Here is a 24,189-nt window from a genome sequence, read left to right as displayed (position 1 = left end):
GAAAGCCCTTCTGCATTTTAAGGGGAACAACTGACAGGGACTAGTACAAATTGCTCACGTGAACAATGGCAGCTATCACTGGTAGTGGCAAGAGCAAGGCTTAGCCCTGGCTTACCTGAAATGTCCCCATCACAGGTCCTCAGGTAGGGGGTAGGGCAGGTAGGCTGCCTGGGCACCAGACCTCAAGGCAGCAGGGGGCTGCCAGGGCTGGGGGCCAGGAGAGATGGCGATTCCACCATAGGGGCCTTCTGGGGGAGCACAGTCAAGTTGCAGGGTTGGGGGTTAGGTGAGGGGGCCAGCTGAGGGGGGTCAGCAGGAAGCAAAGAGAGAGAAGAGGTGGGGCCGCAGAGCTCCAGAACTCTAACCTCACAACCCAGGGGTGACCAGAAAAGGGAGCCTACTTTTCCGGGGCAATTTGGCAATTCGAATCAAAGCCCCAGGAGTCCTGGTGGTGCAACAGGTAAGCACGCAACTGCTAACTGAAAGGTTGGTAGTTTGAACCCACCCAGCAGCTCCATGGGAGGAAGACCTGGCAGTCTGCTCCTGTAAAGATTACAGCCAGAAAACCTTTTGGGGCAGTCCTACTGTTATACGGGGTAGAAAATTTGACTCAGGGGCATCTGACAACACCAGTATCAAAGGCCCCGAGGGATCCAGCTCCCCTAGGATATGGCCTTTATTTGGGTAGGCAGTGCTGTGGCTGAGGAAAGGATACCCTCAGACAGGGGCTCATCTGGCTGGCTCCTCCACTGGTATTGGAGAAAGTGTCCTTCCACACAGTACCTGGGAGCCAACTGGCTTGGCTGAGCCCACCACCTATGAGGTCTCCAAACCACCCGGGGACACTGAGGGAGCTGGGCAACTATCACTGAACTTTCAGGGGCCATGGCATCGGGCCCTGGGGGAATAGGGGGTCAGCTCTGCTCCCGGGTGGACTGCCATCCTCCAGTGTAGTGAGCACTGCAGCCTGGAGGCGGGGCCGGGAGCCAGAGCTGGAAATGGCGCTGGGGGGTCAGAAGGAGAGGTCAGATGAGGGCAGAGCAGAGGAAGCAGGCAGTAGTCATCTATGACTTAGGAAAAGCCACAGAAGTAGATGGCCTGGGTACGGGGAATAAGGTGGACCCTGCTATTTATCTGACCCGGGAGGGGCCGGAAGGGCAGGCAATTATTTATAGGTCCAGCGTGCTTATATTATCTGAGTGCATCAATAGGAGCCATTGAGTTGGGAGGGAAGAGCAATTAGGGCTGCTCAGACATTTAATCTCTGCGGGTTTGGAATGCTGCTGAGTCATAATCAGCTGTACATCGCCAGATACACTGCTGTGTGCGTTGGGGTCAAATCAATGAGCCCTGCCTGAGTGGACTCTGACCATTAGGTTCGGGGTCCCTGCCACAGAAATTCATCACAGTTATAACAAAACCAGGAGAGGGGTGTGTGTGTGTGCACGTGTATGCTCACGTGTGCGTGCGTGCAGGGGAGAGAAGAGAATACACCAGACGCAGGCAAACAGAAAACACTCAGAAAGCAGCTCACATGGGCACGCACCTTTGCACACGAGCTCTGTGATCCCAGTTCCCGGCCTCCCTGTTCTAATCTGTAGTTTCTTTCAGCTGCATACATTGTACATGTCTCAGGGAGCTGCTGTGTCTCCTTCTGGGACAATGTGAGCTGGGAAGTATATATGTACATGTATATAAAAATCACACTTATTTTAAACTCACAATCCTTGCAAAGAATCACTGCCTGGCCGAGGGAGGACAGGACCTTTGTGCTCTTTGCTCTGAGCCTGGCTGGGGGCTGGGGCAGCCACACTCCAGTGGCTGGGGACGCACCTGGGCCCTGGAGCCCATCTCCCCACCTGTTGTCAGGCCTTGGAGGGTGTTCTAGGGTAAAAACATCACAAAGTTTAGTAAAGCCAAAAGAAAAGTTTTATTCAGCATATATTCAAAGAGGCAAAAGTAGGAAACGGACAAGCACGCTTCCAGCGTTAATGTCTGCCGGAGTCCGAGGAAGTGTTACAGAACAGGCAGGACTGGGAAAACGGTCAAGCATGGGCCACAGCCATGTCTGCCCAAGTCCAAGGCACCTTACAAAGTCATCAGTGTATATTAACATTACAAAATGGGCAAAACCACTGAAAGCCTCACCTTTTCACAGATTGGCTAGAAACTGCTAAATCAACGTGCTTCTACATTCTGAATCATCCTTCTTAACAATCATTGGTACAGGTTTCAGCAGTGACAGTCAGGGGTCTTCACTGGTCTGACAAATCTTACTACTGACTAAATGATAGTAGAAAAAGGTAAGAGTGGAAAGTATGTGGGTCTTTTGTGCCCTGTTTATGATTTGTTTATATGGAAGGTTCCCTAAAAGATGTTTTATACCTCAGGGCCCAGTTGATACGTCCTTGTGAGTCCAGCTCCAGCTGGGTCACATTTTTTATGATCGAGGACAAGGAATAATGGCTCCAGTTTTAACCTCTGAAGCCCCCTGAAAGTGGGGCTAAGCCCTCAGCACTATCACTCAGCCTACCAGTTACCCAAACTGCAGCTCAGGGTTTGGGGGCCTAGGCGGGCAGGCATTCACTACCTAGCTCCTCTTCTGGGGGGAGGGCAGGGGTGTCCTTACCCTGAAGACCGAGAGGGAGGGGTTGGGGCAGCAGAGGGGACAAGTGTCCCCACCAAAGCCATACAGAGAGCCTGCTCTGGGCCAGGCACTGGGAACAGTTGACAAACACTGTCCACATGGTCCTGGTCTTTGGGGACAGCAAGGAGACTGTCATGGACCCCAGGACAACGGCGTGGGGCTCGTGCCCCTGCTGAAGGGAACAGTGACACTGTCAGGCTGTGATGGGGGTGCGTGACCTGGCTTTAGGGTTAGGTGACAGGAAGGGCTGAAGCCAGCTCAGTAAAGCAGAGGGCGTGGGTGGGGGGAGGGGAGGTAGGTGTGGTTGGGGGGAAAGAAGAGTCCAGCAGGAGTCCACAGTTGGGGAGGAGAGAGAGAAGGAACAATGTGTATTCTCCCTCCTCCCACCTCCCCCTCCCTCACACAGAGCTCAGCAGAAGTCAAGGTCAGTAACTGACAGGAAGGTGGGAGTGGCCCAGGGGTTTAACTTGAGGGGGCATTTGCACACTGAAGGAGCTTGGAGTGACTTACTGGGGAGCCCAGTGGGTGTAGCTAGGGGGGGTACCTCAAAAAGAGAACCTTGGTGCCCCCTGCCCATAGGAAAACAGTGATTTCCAGGGAAAGGGCCGTCCTAGCAGCGGCAGGGGCAGGTTTGGTCTGGCTGGACCAGGAGAGGGTCTGACCCTGGAGCCACCAGGCAGCTCTCTCCCTGTCTTTCTTTGTTTTGAGCCTCCTGTTTCAGGTAGGTACTGAGAGCCAGGGCCCCCAATCCCAGAGATGGGGGGCGGGGGTAGGTAGGGGGAAGTAGGGGAGGTGGTTTCTGGGTCATTTTTAGAGATGTCGATCCCTGCTCTACCCAAGTCCCTGCCCTGGCCACTTTCTCCCGGCTCAGCCCACACAGCTCCTGGGCTGCTAGGCGTTCCCACCCCCTTACCCTGCCCCCCACCATCACCAATCTGTGTGCTAACAATGGCAGGAGGGACAGATGATGCAGGGGTGGCACCTGCTTCTAAGGGAGGCCTGGGGTCCAGCAACCCAGGGGGCCTCCCTTCTCTTGCCTCTCCTCCTTTCTCCTCAACCCCTTCTCCTCCCAGCTCCTTGTCTGATTTTCTCCTGGCTCTTCCTGTCCATTCTTGATGGCACTGACACCTGCCAGTGTTCTGTGGCCCCCAGAAGTGAGCAGGAATTCCTGCTTCTGTGGGGTCACCATCTCTGGGCCGGGGGTGGGAGGGAGCCTGCAGGAAGGGCAGGAGGGCCAGCTGGGGAGGGCCACCTGCTAGGGTGGGGGCTTCAGGCCTCTTCCAGGTCTTTCAGATCCCCCAGGGTTGGACCTGCTCAACTAGCCAAGGCCATCTGGGGACTTGTGGGCCTGTTCACAGCTTTCCCTTTCTATAAAAAGAGCGGCACGGAGTGCTGGGTGTCACCATGTCCACATTCCTCTAACTCACACACTCCAGGTTCCTCCACTTCAGACACTTTAAACCCACTCTAGCCCAGTACTTCAATGCGGGGGCGCCTCCATCGTGAGGTGACTCTGCGGACGGCGCTGCGGAGGCCAGGAGGAAGGGGTGAGGCAGCGTCTGGCAGTCAGGACGCAGCGTGGGCCTGAGACCTCCACCAGGACCCCCTCCCAGAGCAGGTCTCCTCACATCTGAAAGACTCCCAGTGACCCGTCAGGGCCAGGCTGTGCCCATTTGGTGAAGAGGAAGAGAAGCCCTCTTTGTTTCTGTTTAAGCAGCTGACACGGGAGCCAAATCACTTCGCTAGCCCGGCTCTCCGCCTGCGGGGCTCCCGACTCACTTTCTTCCTCCATTGCGCCCTCTCCAGACGTGAACGGCTAAGACAGGACATTACCCTCAGGACACCTGAAGTACACATTCCCCTGAACACGTTCACCTAAAAAACTAGAGGTTGTGGATTTGATTCTCACTTATGGCGACGCCCATGTGTGTCAGAGTAGAATTGCGCTCCATAGGGTTTTCAGTGGCTGATTTTTCAAAGTACATTGCTGGGACTTTCTTCCAAGGTGCCTCTGGTGGACTTGAACCTTCAACCTTTGTGTTAGCAGCTGAGCAAATTAACTGTGTTAACTGTTTGCTCCACCCAGGAACTCCCATTATAAAACAGTCCCTTAACCCCCCAAAACCAAACTCATTACTGTGGAGTTGATTCCCACTCATAGCCACTATAATGGCAGCTGAGCTCTTAACTCTTGTGCCACCAGGGCTTCAAGGTCCCCTAACAGTCCCCTAACAGAACTAGTCCTTCGGGCATGTTTACATGTTCCTCTCTATCAGGTCTGATAACTCTGGTTTTTGCAAAGCAGGCTCCCTTCCTTGGGCCCTGGTCCTGTTGAAGGTTACCAGGTGTGCTGTCTACTCCACTGGCCCCACATTCAGAGCCAACCCGATGTTCCTCTGTCCTCTGCAGGGCCTCCAGGAGCCCCCCAGAACTCCTGCATCTCCCCACACCCACCATGGCTCTGCCCTCACCATGGCGCCCTCGTGACACCCCCATCCCTACCTGGCGGTCTCTCCACTGCCCGGATCCTGGCTTGAGGCTCCTGCAGGGGGTGGGCGAGGCGCTTCTGGGAGTCCTGGCGACAACCAGTCTCCTGGCTTGGTGTCGTGAAGGGCTGCGGGGAGGAGAAAGAACTCAGTCCACATGCTCCAGGCTCTGGGAGGATGGTCTGGCTGGGCTGCTGAAGAGCTAGAAGAGCCACATGGCCGCCAGGCCCGATGCTCCCTGTGCAGCCTGGGGACCTGTTGGCAGAACCTGCTGGGTGTGTCACCTGGGCGTAGGGGACCCTCAAAACACAGAATTGTCTCCCTACACCACCACCTGGACAAGGAGCCTGGAGGCATACTGAAAAATTGTTGCTTTTTATCAAAAATTCAAATTTCATTGGGCACCCTGTATTTTTATTTGCTAAACCCAGCAATCCCAGGGGTGGGTCTCCTGTCACTCTGAGCTGCCCAAGGCACCTTCAGTCCACCCACCAAACCGAAACCAAGCGAGTTGCCCTGGGGTTGATTCCGACTCATGGTGACCCCACGTGTGTCAGAGTAGAACTGTGCTCCGTGGGGTTTTCAATGCATGATTTTTCAGAAGCAGATCTCCAGGTCTTTTTTCCAGGGCACCTCTGCGTGGACTTGAACCTCCAACCTTTTGGTTAGTAGTGGTGCGCTTAACGATTTGCACCACCCCAGGGCTCCTCAGTCCACCCACAGGTGCCAGGAAATGCCCTAACTCCAACCAGTGGAGTTCCTGGGACGCCCACGCCCAAGCAGGTCATAGGGAATCTTCACAGAGGAAAAGATGGGACAGACCCCAGATAAGGCCCCGTGATGCTCCCGCAAGGGGCTGGGAAGGCAGAGAAGGGCTTGCACCTGACTTAGGAAATAATATTGGAGTCATTATCCCCTGTCCTTGAGCACAAAGAATGTGACTCAGCTGGAGCTGGGCTCGCAAGGACACATCAACGGAGCCTTGAGATAAAGACAATAGATGGGACAATCTTGGAAATCATCTCTTAGGGAAGAAAAATATCTTTTAGGGAACCTTTCACGTAAGCCAGAACACAAAAGACTTTCCACTCTTATCATTTTCCATTAATTAGCCTTTAGTGAACAGAAAGTTAATTGGACCAGTGAAGACCCTCCTGACTGTCATTACTGAAACCTGTACCAATGATCATTAAGAAAGACAATCCAAAATGTAGGATCACAGCTTCTAGCCAATCTGCCAAAAGGTGAAGCTTTCAATGGTTTTGTCCATTTGTAATGTTAATACCTACTGACTACCCTGTAACCTTCCTTGTACTCAGGCAGACAGGGCTCTAGCAGCATGCTTGTCCGTTTTCCCATTCTTGCTTATTCTGTAATATTTCCTTGGACTTAGGCAGACACAGGTCTAGCAACATGCTTGTCCACTTCCCACTTTTGCCTTTTTGAATATATGCCGAATAAAACTTTTCTTTCTGCTTTACTAAACTGTTTTTTTTTTTTTTGTTGTTTTAACCATACAACACACCCTATTTCTGTATTACAGATGAAACAGGCCCCTTCTCCTTCAGCCCCATCTCTCTTCTTGTTCTACAGCTAGAGAGGTCCATATGGTGGCCAAGGGTGGGCTTCCCAGGGGGCGTGAAGGTGGGGGCATGGGGCCAGGAGAGGGGGGAACTAAGGATTCTGAACCCTCTGAGGTCTTTTCGGTTCTGTCACCAAATAGCAACACCATTTCTTGCCCACTCTCCCACCATTTGCCACGCTGAAGACTTTCAAGGTCCCAGCCAAGAAAACCAGACCCACCGAGAGAGCCAGAAGCCGGAAGGGGAAGAGCAGCAGGGTGCAGGCACCTGCACCGGGCAGGGACCAGACCACTGCTTTCCCAGCTGTTCATTCACTTTAGAGAGCTGGGCATTTTAGCTTCAGGGTCCACCGACCAGGCATGTGATTTTGATATTCAGGAGAGTTTTGGTTGATGAGGAAATGAGAATAACTCTCCTCAGGCCAATGTCCTTAAGAAAATCAAAGTCACATTCTTGGCTTTTTTCTTTAGGGAACTATTTCCTTTTGGCTCTAAAGGGTTGAGACTTTCGCTTAAAAAGAATGTCCTTCCTGGGGCTGCATTCAACTGACCAAGCGGTTTGAGGATCCTACAGGTTCCCCCTAAGGAGTCGTGCCTTGAGAAGTGACTGAAGACAGTCAGAGCTGTGGAACTCACAGAAGAAACTCAACACGCAGGCCCTTGACATGTAGGCGTTTCCAGTTGGGTCTTGTAATGAAAAGCATAAATTAAAAATAAGACGTTTTGATTCTCCCTGCTAAGAAAATGAGCCCTGGTGGTACAGTGGTTAAGAAGGAAGGGTCAGCAGTTCAAATCCTTATAAGAGAGGGAAGGAGAAGGGCATTCACTAATTAGATAGTAGATAAGAACTATTTTTGGTGACGGGAAAGACAACACACGATACAGGAGAGGTCAGCTCGACTGGACTAAACCAAAAGCAAAGAAGTTTCCTGAGTAAACTGAATGCTTTGAAGGCCAATGTAGCAGGGGCCGGGGTTTGGGGACCATGATTTCAGGAGACATCTAAGTCAATTGGCATAAAATCTGTTAAGAAAACATTCTGCATCCCACTTTGGAGAGAGGCGTCTGGGGTCTTAAATGCTAGCAAGCGGCCATCTAAGATGCATCAATTGGTCTCAACCCACCTGGAGCAAAGGAGAATGAAGAACACTAAGGACACAAGGTAATTATGAGCCCAAGAGACAGAAACGGCCACATAAACCAGAGACTATATCAGCCTGAGACCAGAAGAACTAGATGGTGCCTGGCTACAACCGATGACTGCCCTGACAGGGAACACAACAGAGAACCCCTGAGGGGGCAGGAGAGCAGTGGGATGCAGGCCCCAAATTCTCGTAAAAAGACCGGACTTAAAAAAAAAAAAAAAAAAATTTTTTTTTTTTTTAATGGTCTGACTGAGACTAGAAGGACCCCGGTGGTCATGGCCCCCAGACCTTCTGTTAGCCCGAGACAGGAACCATTCCCAAAGCCAACTCTTCAGACAGGGATTGGACTGGACAATGGGACAGAAAAAAATACTTGTGAAGAATGAGCTCCTTGGATCAAGTAGACACTTGAGACTATGTTGGCATCTCCTGTCTGGAGGGGAGATGAGAGGGCAGAGGGGGTCAGAAGCTGGGCGAATGGACACAAAAAGAGAGAGTGGAGGGAAGGAGCAGGCTGTCTTATTAGGGGGAAAGCAATTAGGAGTATATAGCAAGGTGTATATAAATTTTTGTATGAGAGACTGACTTGATCTGTAAACTTTCACTTAAAGCACAATAAAAAAAAAAAAAAAAGTAACTTCAGGGGAGCCTTCCCTATCTTTCTGTTTCCTGGAAGGAGGTTCCCATAACTTTAGGTATCCTGCTATAGAAATTCTGGAAAATCAGCAATTTTATCTTAAAAATGAATGTAATGAGTTCTACCCACTCAGCTATTGAAAAGGATAAGATTTCCTTCCGTCTTAGCAATCTCCATACCAACTACCTGTGATGCACCGCACTTCCTGGCTTAATGCCTATTCCTCTTCCATTCTTGCGGAGAGGTTTTCTGGGTTGGCAGCAGATTTCATTTTTAGTAACTTTTCCCCAGTAGTCTCTAGGTGGGGAGTTAACTTCCAAATTCCCAGTGAGTCAGGTGTTGTGAGGAGGTCTGAAGGGGTTGGAGGACAAGGTGAGTGAGAATGGAAGTGGAAGGAAGGGCTGGAGAAGCAGGACTATATGGACGGAAGGGTCACTAGCAAGCCAGGTCAGGCCCTGAGTTGAGGATGAAATAGGAGCCAGTGACGACCAGCGCACAGCCTCGGAGCCAGTCTCAAGCCAGCACTCCAAGCACATAGGATGCACTTAGCGATGGAAAGCTGGACGTTGGCGGATGAGGTGGGGGGCCAGGGTGGCTTCTTCGGGCCCGTCTGAGAGAGGGTGGAAGGAGGAATAGAGTCCACTCCCACAAGGGAGTAAACGCAGACTCACTGACCCAGGGGAAGCTGTGTTAACCTGGAGGCTGGGCTTCTCTGAAGGGGGAGCTTGTGTCAAATCAAAGTGAAATCAGGGTCATTTGCCATGGCAAGTACTGAGGTTAAGAGCCAAGCCTGGCAGGGCAGGGACAGGGAGCGGTTCATAGTCCTGTGACAGGGCAGGGGTTAGTATTTCACAGTCCACTTGAGGCAGGAGGGAAGTGGATGGGCAGGCGTAGGTGTCCAGGGTCACCGGGACATGTGGAATACGGTCTCGGCGCTCAGAGCAGGCTAAGGGGTGTGGGGTAGGGTAATTCACAGTTTGGGGAGAGTTGCTGTCCTGGCTCCAGGCAGCCCATCTGGAGGGGCTGGAGGCCACTGCTGGCTCCCCAGGACCACCGAGGCCTGAGTCCCCTGGGGGGTACTCATACCAGGAGCCAGAATGTGCTAGGGCCCTGACTTTGTCAGAGCTAACATCAATTGTTCTTGAAAACGGCAGGGGCTACCACCTGGCCATTTCTATCCCCCACAGCCTCAACTCCGTCCTCCCCACGGGCAGCAGCACGCTGAGCCTCTCCGAAAGGAGTGACCACTCACAAACTGAGCACCAGCACAGGGTTGAAAGCTCCATAAGGTTTTCAGTGGCTGTGATATTCTGGAATGAGGATCGCCAAGGCCTTTCTTCTGAGGTACCTCTGGGTGGATGTGAACTGCCAACCTTTTGATTAGTAGCTGAGTGCTTAACTATTTGTGCCACCCAAGGACTCCCACTGATAAAGAAGTTACCCTAAAAGCGCTGCATTTGAATTATGATGTTGGTGAAGAATACTGAACATACCACTGACTGCCAGAAGAACGAACAAATCTGTCCCGGAAGAAGTATAGCAAGGATGCTCCTTAGAAGTGAGGATGGTGAGACTTTATCTCACGTACTTTGGACATGTTATCAGGAGGGACCAGTCCCTGGAAAAGGACATCATGCTTGGTAAAGTAGAGGGTCGGTGAAAAAGAGGAAGACCCTCAACGAGATGGATTGACGCAGTGGCTGCAACCATGGGCTCAAACAAAACGATGACTGTGAGGCTGGCGCGGGACCAGGCAGTGTTTCATTCTGTTGTACGTAGGATCACTATGAGTTGGAACTGATCCCACAGCATCTAACAACGATAAAAAGCCCCTCAGGGCCTTTCTGGAAGCCCAGGATTTGAAATTATTCTTTAATTAACTCAATAGTATTAGATCAAATTGGTAATAATTGTTAAAAAAAAAAAAAAATTGTTAGACCACCTAAAACCACCACCCCGGGAGCAGAAATCTCTGGATAAATCTAGATAAATGATTCACCCTTTAGTGAAGGCATATTAATATTTACAGCTCTAATAAAACACAAAAAGCCCTGGTGGCACAGTGGTTAAAGTGCTTGGCTGCTAACCAAAAGGTTGGCAGCTTGAACCCACCAGCTGCTCTGCGGGAGAAAGATACGGCAGTCTGCTTCTGTGAGGGGGAGGGGGAGAGCTGGACGGGGGTGGTGACATTCCTCAGTAAGGGGTTCCCGACTTGGCAGTTAAATGTTCAACAGGGAAGGTAAGAGAAAAGGGGTATAAAGCCCCAAGACAGGACCCGCTTGACGCTCCCTAGTCAGGTGTACTTTTACTACTAACCTGCTTGCTAATAAACCTCTGCTCGCTTGGCACTATTTGTCTCAATGTTTGAATTCTTTCCTACGCCGAAGATGAGAACTGAGGCTATTCTCCGGTAACACTTCCATAAAGGTTACAGCCTTGGAAACACTATGGGGCAGCTCTACTCTGTCCTGTAGGGCCACTACGAGTCGGAATCGACCTGACGGCAGTGGGTTAACAAAACACACGTGCAATGGCAGATGACCAAAGTTGGCAAAATCTCTAAAACTGCTCATAATCGAGACAGCCTCCCTTCAGGCCCCGTCCTGCCATCCACCCCGTTCCAAGTCCCTCGGCTCTCGTCTGGCTCCGTAACGGGCTGTGCTAGTCCAAACCGGGACTGGAAGTGTTTGTCCACTGGCGAGCAGGTTATACGAGTTCTCAGATGTTCTTCATACTGGAACCTGACCTTTTCCTCCGTTGTTTTTCCAATTTGAGTCTTATCTGGCCTGCTCATAACCCTTTTAATTTCCTTTTGAAATTGAAAAAAACAAAACTTCGTACAATTCTGATGCTAAGCATATACAGTACATTTGTTCTGGCATCTAAAATACCTTTATTCTTCCTGTTGGTCTCTGGTTAACTCAACTAGATGCTTCAAAGTGTATTTGGATCCCTGAGTCATTTCTGCTCCCAGTTGCACGTTTCTGGCTCAGTCAGCACTCTAGCACCCCGCTGAACCCCCAGAATCAGAGTTTCAGGTGCCAAAACCTTGGTCATAATCTACATCATTCCGGGAACCCTATTCCAAGGCCTTATATTAAAGTCTGCTTTCTTGCATCAGGAGCACTGGTGGTGCAGTGGTTAAGAGCTCAGCTGCTAACCCAGAGGCTGGCAGTTTGAATCCACCACCTGCTCCTTGGAAACCCTACCGGACCTTTCTACTCTGTCCTATAGGGTCACTATGAGTCAGAATTAATGGGTTTTCCTGCATCACAAATCTTGCTCCTGGAAGTGACCCAGGGCTGTGTTCCAGTGCTCAGAGAATGGGATTGGGAGGGAAAGCCCAGGGCAGGTCTGCTTGTGGGATGGAAGGCCTAGGAGCCTCTATACCACGGGCAAGGCTCCTGGCTGTGGCTGAGAGCAGAGGGCTCCCGGGAGCAAGGGTCAGGCTACATGCCTGCAACTCCTTTGCTGTTGGGTGCTGTTGAGCCAATTTTGACTTACAGCGACCCTGCCTGATAGAGTAGAACTGCCCTATAGGGTTTTCTAGACTAAATCTGTAGAGAAGCTGACTGCCTCATCTTTCTCCCAGGGAGCAGCTGGTGGGTTCCAATTGTCAACTTTTGGGTTAGCACAACCAGGACCACTCCAACTTCTCTACTGTTATGTATATCATAATTATTATTGTGTCATTAGCTGTCATAGAATCAATTTGGACTGGTGGTGACCCCATGTGTGCAGTTTTCAAGGCTGTGAACTTTTGGAAGCTGGTCGCCAGGCCTGTCTTCCGAGGCGTCTTTGGGTGGGTGCAAATTGCCAACCTTCTGGTTAATGGGTGAGCATTTAATCATTTGTGCCACCCAGGGACTCCACCGGACCTGCAGACTCCTGCGGCCGCTTCCGTCAGATTCCACGCCTCATGGTCCCAGAAGCGCTTTGTCTGTTGTCTAGGCTCTTACCTGAGGTGGAGACACCAGAGCCCCAAGAGACAGGCTTCCCCACTTTGTGTGCCGGGAGATTAGCATTTGACAGGGGCTGGAAGCGGCCACTTCTGGCCTGTGGGGACATCTGGGGAGAAATGAGATCATCTTCCAGCCTGGGGAGAGAAAGCGGAAAACCAAAGCAATTAATGTAGATACCTGCTAGCTGTTGCCACGGCGCTGACTCTGACTCGTGGCGACACCACTTGTGTCAGAGTAGAACTGTGCTCCAGAGTACGTCAAGACAGACGTCCAGGAGATACGACTGCTGGCTACCGTGTAGCATCACAAACGCAGGATGTGGCAAAACCGGAAATTCTTTTGTTAAACCAGTATTAGCTAGACAGCTGCCAGCGAGTCGACTCTGTACATAATCGATTTACATACAGCAGAAAGATATGTTGCCTGGTCCTGTGTCAACCTTGTGATTGCTGGCATGTTCGAGTCCAGCGTGGCAGCTGTTGTGCCAATCCATCCCACCAAGGGTCTCCCTCGCCCTTGTTGGCCCTCTACTTCACCCAACGTACATCCTCCCCCAGCAACTGATTCTTCCTGATGACATCCAAAGCAAGCGAGTCAGTCAGTGTTCTGTTGTGATCCATAAGGCTTTCGTTGGCTAGGCCTTTCTTCCTAATCTTAGCCTGGAAGCTCCGTTGAAACCTGTCCAACATGGTGACCCTGCTGGTAGTTGAAATACTGGTGGCATAGCTCCGAGCATCACAGAAACACACAAGTCACCACAAAACGGCAAGCTGGCAGATGGTGGTGGAAACCAATGTTAGCAGATATTCAGTCTTTTTTAGGGTATGGACAGAAACCGGGAGGCTGACCTGGGGAGTGGAGACTCTACCTCGCTCCTGTCGGCCCCTTTTATAAGTTCACAGTGATACATGACTGTAAGGAAGTGCTCAGATATTTCGAATGGACAAGCGTGTCTATGGCTTTGGATATCATGGGAGATGGTAATTCAACCAAACCACGTTCAGCCCGAGTCTTCTGGATTTTCACCAAGGACGAGTCAGATTAGAGAGGGGAAGAGTCCAGTCAGAAAAGAGGTCTTCAGCCATGACAAGAGTTAGGCAGGAACAAGACTGGGGAGGAAGTTATTTCCTCGTAAAGCTACCTGAATGGCGAGTGCCAAACAGCCCCTTATGTTGCAGTTGGTGAGATGGCTGGCGAAGACACGTTCGCCCTGCAGATGGTGGGTGGGAGCCTCATTGTGCCAACCTGTGCCAGACACGAGAGACAGCCAAGCCCTGGCGAGCTCACCACAGAGAGGAGGGTGGGGCTCAGAGAAGGCTCTTCAACTTCACCTCAGGTCCCAGGGAAAGGTCCAGTCCTGCCAGAGGCAGGAGAGCACGTGCCTCCACCCACAGGAGACACCAACCACCTCCCACCAGCACGGGTTTAGTGGGGACACACAGTGACGAACCCACGCTTCCTGTGCTTGAACCGTATGAAATCACTGTTTTTGGATGTCATGTTGTTGTTAGCAGCCATCGAACTGCCCCCGACTCATGGCGACCCCATGTGTTACAGAGTAGAACTGCCCCATAGGGCTTTCTTGGCTGTAATCTTTATGGAAGCAGATTGACAGGCCTTTCTCCTGCAGAGCTGCTGGGTGGGTTCAAACCGCCAACTTTCCAATTAGTAGCCGACCGTAAACCACCCGCTCCAGTCAGGCTCCTTTGGATATCTTTAAAGGTCAAAAATCAGCAACTTCATGTGGTTGGACCCAATCGTTAAGAGAAACAAGTGTACAGGGATTAGAGCTATGAGAGCCGTTTCCTCGGGAGGCCCAGGAGAGCCCACAAGGAGATGAGACCACCCTGAGGGGCAGGAAAGGCTTGGGAGATGGGGACCGACCAGTCCTAAACACTGGCTGGGTTTCCCAGAGGCCAAAAAAGGAAAGCTTTCCAGCAGAGGTAACACCAGGAACAAGAAAAGGCCAAGATAGTAATACATGATATCTATGCTGTGTTGTTACTGAAAGACTCAAACCCGTTGCCGTTAAGTTGATGCCGACTCCTGGTGACCCCATGTGCATAAGCCTAGAACTGTGTTCTACAGGGTTTTCAACGGCTGACTTTTCGGAAGTAGATCGTCAGGGCTTTCTTCTGAGGTGCCTCTGAGTGGACTTGAATCTTCAGCCCTTCAGTTACCAGCCAAGTGCGTTAATCACGTACACCACGCAGAAACTCCACAGAAACACTTCACCAACCAAAACCAAACCCAGTGCCGTCAAGTCGATTCCGACTCACAGCGACCCTATAGGACAGAGTAGAACTGCCTGATAGGGTTTCCAAGGCGTGCCTGGCGGATTTGAACTGCAGACCCTTTGGCGCGCAGCTGTAGCACTTAACCACTATGCCATCAGGGTTTCCGGAAACACTTAAGGCACCACAAACAACGCAGGGCGACCGGAGGATGAGACATGAGCAGGGCCGGAGGCTGGGGTGGAGGGTGGAGGGTGTCCTGGGAGCTTCCCAGGCTGAGGAGGGAGAGGGAGGCGGGGATCTGCAATCCAGGCCGGGGATGTAGACTTGATCCCCAAGGGAAAGGACATTCCGTGACGATGGGTTAGAAAGGCCACCTTGTCTTGGTCTGGGAGGATGGCCTGCACAGGTGAGGGGGAGACTTGGAGGGCGGAGAGGGAGCCAGAGCACCAGCGGGAGGAGGGAGAGGACTCTCCCGCCAAGGGGACATGAGGAGCCTGGCTTCTGATCTAGGAAATGCTGAACTGGGTGCTGTGGAGGTGAGGCTGGCCTGGAGTTAGATTCACTGGAGAGTCATCAGTGAGTAGATGGAGACAGAGGACAGGCAGAGAACAGCATCCAGAGAAGGAGGGCCTGTCTGTAAAGGAGACTGGCGGGGTGGGCAGGACTAGCCCAAGAGGTGGCAGGACGTCTTCATCATCTGGATGGGAGAGCTCCGGAGGGGGGAGGGGTCAGCAGTGGCAACAGTGAGACATAAGACGAGTCGGGTACGTGGGGTGTCCTCAGCACTGCAGGGCCTGTGAGGGGCAGCAGTCACTTTCTGAAGTCAAGGACAGGTGACACGGGGTTGTGGGAGGAGCGAGATGAGGGGAAGCTGAAGACTGAGCAGAAAAAAAAAAAATTTTTTTTTTTTTGAGCAGAAGGAGGCAGTAAATGTTGGGGCCGAGTGTGGAGAGAGAAGGAAGGAGGACATGGAGAGGCTGGGGCTTGGGCAGGAAGGCATCAGGAGGAAAGAAAGAAGGGGACCGGAGGCGGGGGAGGGCCCCACATGGCACAGGTTTTTATTTTCAACTTTTTTTCCCCTCGATTATACAACGAGTGTTTACCATGAAAAAACTGGAAAACAGGTAGAATGACCTGCCCTTCTAATACCTAGACACAACCACTATTAACATTTGCTATCTTGTCAATCTTGTTTTAAAAAAACGCAGATACTTAAAAAAACGAAATGAGCTAGGGGTCACTCGAAGAAGGGCCACCATGGCCAGAGTCCCTCTGTTTTATAATCTACTTGCTGTTTGGCCGTGTTCTGTGAGGCCCCTACCAGGCCATCACACGCTCTAAAGCATCCCTTTCTTGTGTGGAAGCACCATCATTTATGCAGCCAGCCTCCACCTTTGGGCACTGGGTTGTTTCTGATTTTATAATAACCCTGCAATAAGCGCCCTTGCATGGACACCTGTGAACACCCACAAAGCCCTGGAAGTGGAACTGTTGCTGTCGTGTGCCATCAATTCTGACCCATAGTGACCCAAAAGGACAGAGTAGAACTGCCCCGTAGGGTTGCCTAAAATTATGAATGGGCGTAATACGTATCGTCAGAGTGTCCCCAACAGCAACCAGAGTCTTACTTATCTGCACTCCTGCCATGCTGGGCCAACAGAAGGTGCCGGCTGTGAATGGGGCCAGGGAAACTTAGAGAGGTGAGTTCAGGCTGTGGAGGCTAGACTCGGAAAAGCCAGAGTGTCCTGCCTGTGTGGAACACCAGCACTCCACCATGATGTACTCACGTGGCGTACTGAACAAACTCTCCCTACTTCCAGGTTTGCTCTGTGTGCTTCTGAAGGCAGGAGCCACACCCCATCTACTTCTGCACCCCCAGAGATTAGCACACCATCTGGCACATGGAAGTGATAAAAATGTTTGTTGAAATGACTCAAAGGAGAGAGCTGGTGATGGGGCCGCGGTGTCATTAATGGGGAGGGGCCGCCATTTCCGAAAACAGGTGCCGTCACTACTTTCCAGGTTTGCAACAGCTGGTGACTTGCGGGGCTATCAGTGACGTCCCCTCTGTAAATCTGGGGACAGCCCATCGGGTACAGCTCCCTGTCCATGAAGAAATGTCGTCTTCTTTCTTGCCAGAAAGTAGAACATCTGACCCAAGAATTAACTATGTCCAATGGTTAGATCTTGTATTTATTAGGCGTGTCTCTGATTAAAATATCCTGACCTCTTGTAAAGCCAGCGATTTCATCATTTTTTAAAAAATACTTTAAAAATAAATTTTTCAAAACCATGATTTGGTGTCCTCTTTCCCATGTCAACCAAGATGAGTTTCATTAGCCCCAGATATTGCTTCCATTCAAAAAGATAAATATTTATAAACTGGGTTTGCTAGAAGTTGACACTTGGCTGTACTCGGGATCAAAAAACACAGAAACCCTCATATATAAACGATATTTGGGGGACAGTTGGGGGCATTTGAATACTGATACATATTATGAAATATTAATTAGATGTGATGACGTGGTTGTGTAGGAGGCTGCTCTTAGGAGATGCATGCTGAAGGTCTGCACCCTTCCTTCAGATAGTTAGGCAAAAAAGGGTATACGTGCACAAATCATACATTACGTGCATAGAGAGGGAGAAAGCAAATGTAGCACAACGTTAGCAATTGTTAGGTGTTTACTGTAATAACCTTTCAAATTTCTGTAGGTTAAAAAATTCTGGCTGTAGTTTTAAGAGAGGAAAAGGTATGGTATTTGTTTGTATATCAGTAATTTTCAGTTGCCTCCTGTGCATGCAAAAGCTGGACAATGAATAAGGAAGACTGCAGAAGCACTGATGCCTTTGAATTACGGTGCTGGAGAAGAACATCGAATATACCATGCGCTGCTAGAAGAATGAAGAAATCTGTCTTGGAAGAAGTACAGCCAGAATGCCCCTTAGAAGTGAGGATGGTGAGACTTCGTCTCACGTACTTTAGACGTGTTATCAGGTGGGACCAGTCCCTAGAGAAGGCCATCATGCTTGGTAAGGTAGAGGGTCAGCGAGAAAGAGGAAGACCCTTAATGAGATGGATTGACACAGTGGCTGCAACAATGGGCTCAAAGCATAGCAATGGTTCTGGGCGTGGTGAAGTATTGGGCAGTGTTCTGTTGTGCATGGCGTTGCTATGAGTCAGAATCAACTCTATAACACCTAACAGCAACAACAATAATTAAAAATAAAAAGCTAGAAATTTGAAGCATACGACTAGTTTTGAGGTCAAATCAAACAGGCTTCAGGGCAAGGTCTTAGATACTGACAGGTCAAGTCCCAGGTGGGCAGCTGAACTCGGCAAGAGTGGGTGCTGGGGGAGCTGGTGTCCCCAGCGTCTCTGCACGGAGCAGCACAAGGGCAGGCATTTTGTCTGTTTTATCTGTGGCTTTATCCACTGTGCCCAGCTGTTCATTACAGAATTCTCATAGAGTAAAACTGCAAACACTCAAGTAGTCCCAAAACCAGGGAACAACTGTGTGAAATACAGTCTATTCATCTGGAATATTATATGGACAATATTTGTTGAATGAATAAATGTAGGTTTTTAGCCTGCTTTCTATATCCCCTTGTTAGCACCTGTTTCTCTACAGCACTCTCCCCTGAGCGGGATGGGGGCCACACAGACCAGGGAGGAGGTTTCTCTCCTGCCCGAGCGGGACAGGCCTGTCTGTCCTGGGGTCCCCACAGCCCATGGGAGCCAGGCCCCCAGGTTCCAGGAGTCCAGAGGCTCCCCACAGCCCACGGGAGCCAGGCTCCCAGGTCCCAGGAGTCCAGAGGCTCCCCACAGCCCACGGGAGCCAGGCTCCCAGGTCCCAGGAGTCCAGAGGCTCCCCACAGCCCACGGGAGCCAGGCTCCCAGGTCCCAGGAGTCCAGAGGCTCCCCACAGCCCATGGGAGCCAGGCCTCCAGGTCCCAGGAGTCCAGAGGCTCTGGGTAACCAGATTCAAGTTTTATTTATATAAATGGGGTAGGAGCAAGACCGTGAAGAATGAATCAGGCTTGGCAGCTGAAAATGAATATGCTGTTGTTGTTGGGTTCTGTCGAGTCGATTTTGACTCATAGCTGACTCATAGTGAGGCCATGTGATAAGGCAGAGCTGTCCCAGAGGGGTTTTTCGGCTGTAAACTTTACGGGAGCAGGTCTTCACTCTTTCTGTGGAGGTGCCAGGTGGGTTTGAACTGCCAACTTACAGGTTAGCAGTCAAGTGCTTAACCACTGTGCCACCAGGGCTCCTTAAAAATGATTTGTTGTCTTAAACTGTCCCTCTGACAAAGCATCTTTACTTTGATTAAGGTGCTTAATGAGGCTATTTTCTTTTCTGGCAAATTCAGTGAAACATGCTGGAAAAAAAGCTTAATGTTAAAAACACTGTAATTACATGGATGGTCTTTCTAAAAGACACAAGAAGGAAAAATCAGGCGTCGGTGTTGGAAAGCTGGCACACCTTGAAAGTCTGCACGTTTTTTGGCTGGCCCGGGGTCAGTGAGGGACAACTCACAGAGCTGCCGGGTCCCGGCAAACCTGTACTGACCCCAGAGAAAACCCAGCTCTGCTTCCTGCCACCAATCTGCCTGTGCCCTGAATTTCCCATCCTGAAGAGGTAAACGGTGGAAGAAGAGAAAGGAAGCTCTACAGCAGGTAGAGCACCCCGTTTCCACCTGCATATATCACGGGGACATGTGGGGTCCCCCAACTCAGCTCACACCCAGGACCTGGTGAGAGACTGCAGAACAGAAGCCACAGGCCTCCCATCTGGCATGGCTGCACTCCTTCTGGGTCTTGGGTCTTTTAAATGACCTTGGCCAACACCTGTCTTCTCCTAGACAAAGGCCAGAAGTGGCCCGGGAGGTCCTGCCATCCTGTCAACTACTCTACTTTTGGGAAAAAGAAACCTGGGGGCAGGGCTGGGGTGGGGGCTCATTCTCTCTCCCTCCAAAAATCCCAGAAAGATAAATAATGAGATTACCGCTTTTCAATACAATAGCTTTATTTTTAAATTTCTAAGGCGTACATCTTACACTGCAGTTAATAAAATTAAGCTTAAGAAAAGCCATCCCCGCCTCCTGTCGCCCAGACTTACACTGGGTATCCGGTCCTGTGGCCGCAGGGAGTGACGGGTCGGCACAGGGGCTGGTTTGCGCTCCACTGCACGGCAGCTGGGCCCTTCCGCTGCTTGGCCGTGGTCTTGCCCGTGTTGGTCATGATCTGAGGGGGCAAGGGGAGAAGGCTCACTCAGAGCTTTCAGTGAAGAAGAAAGGACCACACCCAACAACTTCATCTCAAGTGACAAAAGGCCTTGCGAACAGATGGGGAAGGGTCATAGAACGAACTATTCAGATAAACAAATGTGGGGAGAAGATCGCTTTAGATTTAGCTGTATAAAAAATTAAACGATAGGAAAAGGAGAGGAGATTAACTGAAGGCAGAAACTTATCACACCTCTGGAGAGCTGGGACTTTTGAGAGTGAGAGGGAGAAAAGATTGACAGATTTGGTGTCATAAAAAAATTAATATGTCCACATGTCTGTTGGATTAAAGGTAAGCCAAATTAATAGGCAAGCAATAAATAAACTGGGAAGAAATTCTGCAGTAAATTTGACAGATGAAAGGTTAAAACTTTCATTATGTAAGGAAAACACAAAACAGATAATTGGGCAAAGAATTCAAACAGCCAAGTCACAAAACAGAAAATAAACCAAAACCAAACTCAGTGCCGTCGATTCAATTCCGACTCATAGCGACCCTACAGGACAGACTATAACTGCCCCATAGAGTTTCCAAGGAGCGCCTCGTGGATTCGAACTGCCGACCCTTTGGTTAGCAGCCGTGGCACTTAACCACTACGCCGAAAACAGAAAATATCATCTTTAAATGGGGGTGGGAGTCGGGGTCGGGGGGAGAGACCAACCTCACTAGTAATTAGAAATACAACTTTTCAAAAAGGTATCCTTCTTCAGTTATTGTATAAGCAACGATTAAAGAAATGAGCAGTTCCGCTGCTGACACTCCTTTAAAACCTTAGTGGCAGTGAAATCCGAGACAGGTCTTTTGGAAAGCGATGTGGGGTTTTATATCAAAAGTTGAAAAAAGGTTCATATCCTTGGATGCATAGGCCAGTGAAAGAATTTACAGTATGGAAAATGTTAAACAAACAAGGCTGCTTGGTTTGTGCTTGACTACTAACCTAAAGGTTAGCAGTGTGAAGCCATCCAGCTGTGCTACTGGAGAAAGGCCTGGCGATCTGCTTCTGTAAAGATCACAGCCAAGAAAACCCTATGGAGCAATTCTACTCTGTAACACACGGGGTCGCCATCAGTCAGAATCGATGGCAAAGGGTTTGATTTTGGTTTGGCTCATTGCAAAATGATTATAGAGTACAACTGCAGCAACCTAACTGTCCAGTAATAGCGGAATAAAGTAAAATATGGCATATTCATTTGAAATATTACATGGTCACTGACATTGATGAAGAATAGGTTATGAAGAAAAATACTCAAAACATTAATTAAAAATCAGGTTACAATACTGTACATAAACTGTGCTTTCAGTTTTGCCAAAAGTGGGCAAGAAGTGGAAATGAACACTAAAATGACTGTAGTGGTTATACAGGGTAGTAGGACTAAGGATGATTTTTCTTTTCCCTCTATTTTCCAACTTTTTTGTAATATGGTTATTTTATGTTGGCAACCAAAAAGCAAATGTTGAAAAAAGAAATCTCTGTAAAAGTGGTAAAATCTAAATAAGGTCTGTAGATTGTACCAATATCAATTTCCTGGTTTTGCTATTACACTACGGTTATGTAAGATTTATTACTGCTGCTAGGTGTTGTTCAGCTGGTTCTGACTCACAGTGACCCTGTGTACAACAGAGCAAAACACTGCCTGCTCCTGTGCCATCCTCACAATCATTGTTATGCTTGAGCCCATTGTTGCAGCCACCGTGTCAGTCCATCTCGTTGAGGGTATTTCTCTTTTTCCCTGACCCTCTACTTTACCAAGCATGATGTACTTCTCCAGGGACTGGTCTGTCCTGAAAACACGTCCAAAGTATGAAAGACGAAGTTTCGCCATCCTTGCTTCTAAGGAACATTCTGGTTGTACTTCTTCCAAGACAGATTTGTTTGTTCTTCTGGCGGTCCGTCCGTGGTATATTCAGTATTCTTTGCCAACACCATAATTCAATGCATCAATCCTTCTTTGGTCTTCCTTAGTCATTGTCCAGCTTTCACATGCATATGAGGTAATTGAAAACACCATGGCTTGGGTCAGGCAGACCTTAGTCCTTAAAGTGGCATCTTTGCTTTTTAACACTTTAAAGAAGTCTGTTGCAGCAAATTTGCCCAATGCAGTGCGTGCGTTGTTTGATTTCTTGACTGCTGCTTCCATGGGTGTTGACTGTGGATCCAAGTAAAATGAAATCCTTGACAACATCAATATTTTCTCTGTTTATCATGATGTATTTGAAATACTGGTGGCATAGCTTTCAGCATCACAGGACAACGCAAGCCACCACAGTATGACAAACTGACAGATGAGTGGTGGCGTAAGATGTTACCACCAGGGAAATTCGGTGAAGGGACATGGGACCTCTCTGTAATATTTGTGCAACTTCCTGTGACTCTATAATTATTTCAAAATAAAAGTGTTAAAAAAAAAAAAGGAAAAACAATCGGAATCATATCTTTAATTTCTTGATTTTGGAAACATATACCTCAAATACTAGATAAACCAAATAACTTTTTGGCAAAAATCAGGAAACCAAAGATGTGATTCCAAGGAGCCTCTGGGTTAGGCCAATGATTAAGTGCTCAATTACTAAACTGAAAGATTGGCTGTTTGAACCCATCCGGAGATGCCTTGGAAGACAGGCCTGGCCATCTGCTTCCAAAAAATGTCACAGCCTTGAAAACCCTATGGAACGCAGTTCTACTCTGCCCGTGTGGGATCTCTGAGAGTCACAATCGACTTAATGGCAACTACCTACAAGTATTTGAGGTGGGGAGAAAAAACAGGGCCAATTTCCTATGAGACCAGTGAGTTTCAGTCCCCTGTGCTCTGGGGACAGCAGCTAGCTGGGGGGAGTGGGCGGGGGGATCAAAGTGCCCAGATGAGGGATGGGGGAACAGAAGGGAGAAGGTGGAGGCCTCTACCCCTCGGAGGAAGTGGGACAGAATTAGATTTCCAAATAAAAACTAAAATGCAGCTCCATCTCCTTCAGATCTCCTGTAAGACTTATAAAAGTAGGATAGTTTAGCAATCGTGTAGTACGGCTGTCTCCCCGACTCCGACTTCCCTTAGGTCACACTTTCCCCATCTAGTGTCTAGGGTCAAATTTACAGGCCTGCCCCATCCCAGAGCAGGTCCTGTAAGTCTACTTTTTAAGGGCATCTCAGGGCCACCCCTGCCTTCTGCTTTTCCCTCTCCGTTATGCCATCAGACTCCCTGGGACACCTGCATGGCGGAGAGTCAAGAAGGCTAAGTCTTGAGCCACTAGAAGAGAGGAAAGGCTTATTATGTGGATTCTTTCAAGAGCTCCTGGGTGGTGCAAAAGGTTAACACACTTGGCTACTAACAGAAAGGTTGGAGGTTCAAGCCCACCCAGAAAGGCCTGGTGATCTGCTTCCAAAAGGTTACAGCCACTGAAAATCCTATGGAACAGTTCTACTCCAACACACGTGGGGTTGCCATGAGTTGGAACTGACTTGGCAGCACTGGCTTTTAGGTTCTTTCTCTGCTGCTGGCCCCTTGCCTCCTCCTCATCGGTTATCCTGAGTTCACCCCTTCCCAATTCCTTCCTAGAGGGGAGAACATAGTACCTATATTTGAGAGTGTTTCAGACTTTTGAGAAGCCTATCAGCTACACCATCTCCTTAGAACTTCATAAGCCGGGGGATAACTTAAGGTGTGTGGTATTCCTCCTGTCCAATGGATGGGGAAACTGGGTCTGGCCTGTGGGCCAGAATTTTCTGGCCTGTTATCAGAACAAACGTCCGAGGAAAGCCCTTGGCGGAGAAGGTTATGTGGGCAGGGCCCAGCCCCGTTTGCCCCTGCCTCTCAGAGCAGCGGCTTTCCAGCCCCTTCTTGAGGGCTTGGCCTCCCGCTCCCTGTACAATCTGCTGTGCTTGCAGGGGGTACTCATGAGGTCTCCAGCCCCCCCTGGACCCCTGGCTGCAAAGGAGCCTTCCTGGGCCGGGAGGACCTTAAAGGGTATCCGATCTGCTGAGGCAGAGCTGTTCATGCTGAATTCCACAGACAGGCTTCAGGGCCGTGGGGAGTGGAGGAGAGATGGGCTCCTGGCACCTGCCTTCGCTCACCCAGAGACACTCAGCTTCTCTGGGTTATGGGTGGAGGTCTGGAGCCTGGAAGCTGTGCTGAATCCTGTTCACCATCACAGCAACACACAAACCACCGCCAGCCAACACCAGGCGGCTGTGTGTAAGGCGCGTTGCCTGGGA

General features: G+C 49.9%; 1 protein-coding gene across 4 annotated transcripts in view; it reads right to left on the bottom strand.

Moving 5' to 3' along the window:
• ARMC9 (armadillo repeat containing 9) overlaps positions 1-24,189 on the bottom strand; it is a 190,278-nt gene that overhangs the window by 7,560 nt on the left and 158,529 nt on the right. For 3 of the 4 annotated variants that reach the window (XM_049888433.1, XM_049888435.1, XM_049888434.1), the window contains exons 21-23: positions 19,816-19,940; positions 12,457-12,593; positions 5,150-5,261 (exon numbers count right to left, since the gene is read on the bottom strand). In XM_049888433.1, the coding sequence (XP_049744390.1) occupies positions 5,150-5,261; positions 12,457-12,593; positions 19,816-19,940 (374 nt within the window). Of the gene's footprint in view, positions 1-1,317; positions 4,464-5,149; positions 5,262-12,456; positions 12,594-19,815; positions 19,941-24,189 lie in introns of those variants that run through there. The other variant, XM_049888436.1, reaches the window with a different exon arrangement.

The sequence above is a fragment of the Elephas maximus genome, chromosome 6, assembly GCF_024166365.1.
Source record: "Elephas maximus indicus isolate mEleMax1 chromosome 6, mEleMax1 primary haplotype, whole genome shotgun sequence".
NCBI lineage: Eukaryota > Metazoa > Chordata > Mammalia > Proboscidea > Elephantidae > Elephas > Elephas maximus.
This window is presented reverse-complemented; position numbering and strand designations above follow the sequence as displayed.